Source organism: Sinocyclocheilus grahami, unplaced genomic scaffold (genome assembly GCF_001515645.1).
Source record: "Sinocyclocheilus grahami isolate Dianchi unplaced genomic scaffold, SAMN03320097.WGS_v1.1 scaffold39.1, whole genome shotgun sequence".
Lineage (NCBI taxonomy): Eukaryota > Metazoa > Chordata > Actinopteri > Cypriniformes > Cyprinidae > Sinocyclocheilus > Sinocyclocheilus grahami.
In genome coordinates this window covers 1463235-1464002 of record NW_015505218.1, presented here as the reverse complement: position 1 = coordinate 1464002, position 768 = coordinate 1463235, and the positions used below count along the sequence as shown (strand labels likewise).

The 768-nt window shown below is 44.4% G+C and overlaps 1 protein-coding gene across 1 annotated transcript in view; it reads left to right on the top strand.

Moving 5' to 3' along the window:
* The window catches only part of LOC107581977 (glutaredoxin domain-containing cysteine-rich protein 2-like), a 52226-nt gene extending 51560 nt beyond the window's left edge, over positions 1–666 (top strand). The window contains exon 5 of the mRNA XM_016267673.1: positions 493–666. Within this exon, the coding sequence (XP_016123159.1) occupies positions 493–666 (174 nt within the window). The remainder of the gene's footprint in view (positions 1–492) is intronic.
* Positions 667–768: the final 102 nt, after the last annotated feature.

The window sequence follows — 768 nt, the reverse complement described above, 5'->3', positions numbered from 1 at the left end:
AAGTGGCACATGAACTGATCATCTCTTCTTCTTTACTAGTTATAGCACAAAATAAACATGAAAGAACCTCAGAAGGTGTCTTGTTTCAACCATGGAAAGACGTCAATACACACCATTTTTCAAGTTCAAATCCATCGACGATAATCTACTCTGGATTGTTTGTTGGACAAAATCGCAGATTCACTGTTATGATTGGTCAGATTTCCTGTCAGTCAAGTTCCTGGCCAAGGGTGAATTGCGTCCAATATTATTTGAGCCCCAGGGTTCTTCAAAATATTTTCTTTTGTGTTCCACAGAAGAAGGAAATACAAACAGGTTTGGAACATTAGGGTGAATAAACGATGTGCGAATTTTCATATTTGGGTGAACTTTACCTTTAAAACATGAAAGGGCAACAAGCTGCAGGCTTGTAGTGTGCACTTGGCTTCATCATTTTTGCTTGTTTGTGCACCATGTTTGTTTGCTGTTTGTTTACTTGTTTTGTTTGTGCAGCAGGAAGCAGGCTCCTGTGAACAGTGCGGAGGTTCAGGTTGTGCGCCGTGCTCCCTCTGTCATGGCAGCAAACTGTCCATGCTGGCCAACCGCTTCAACGAGTCAATCAGAGAGCTGCGCTGTCCAGCGTGCAACCCCCACGGCCTACAGCGCTGCCAGTCCTGCACACACTAACACATATACTGCTGCCAAGCTCTGTCGGATGGAGATCAGACCCTTTGAGGTGTGAACGAAAGTGCATTTTGGATTAGTGCTTAAATATGAGCGCTTGAGGGC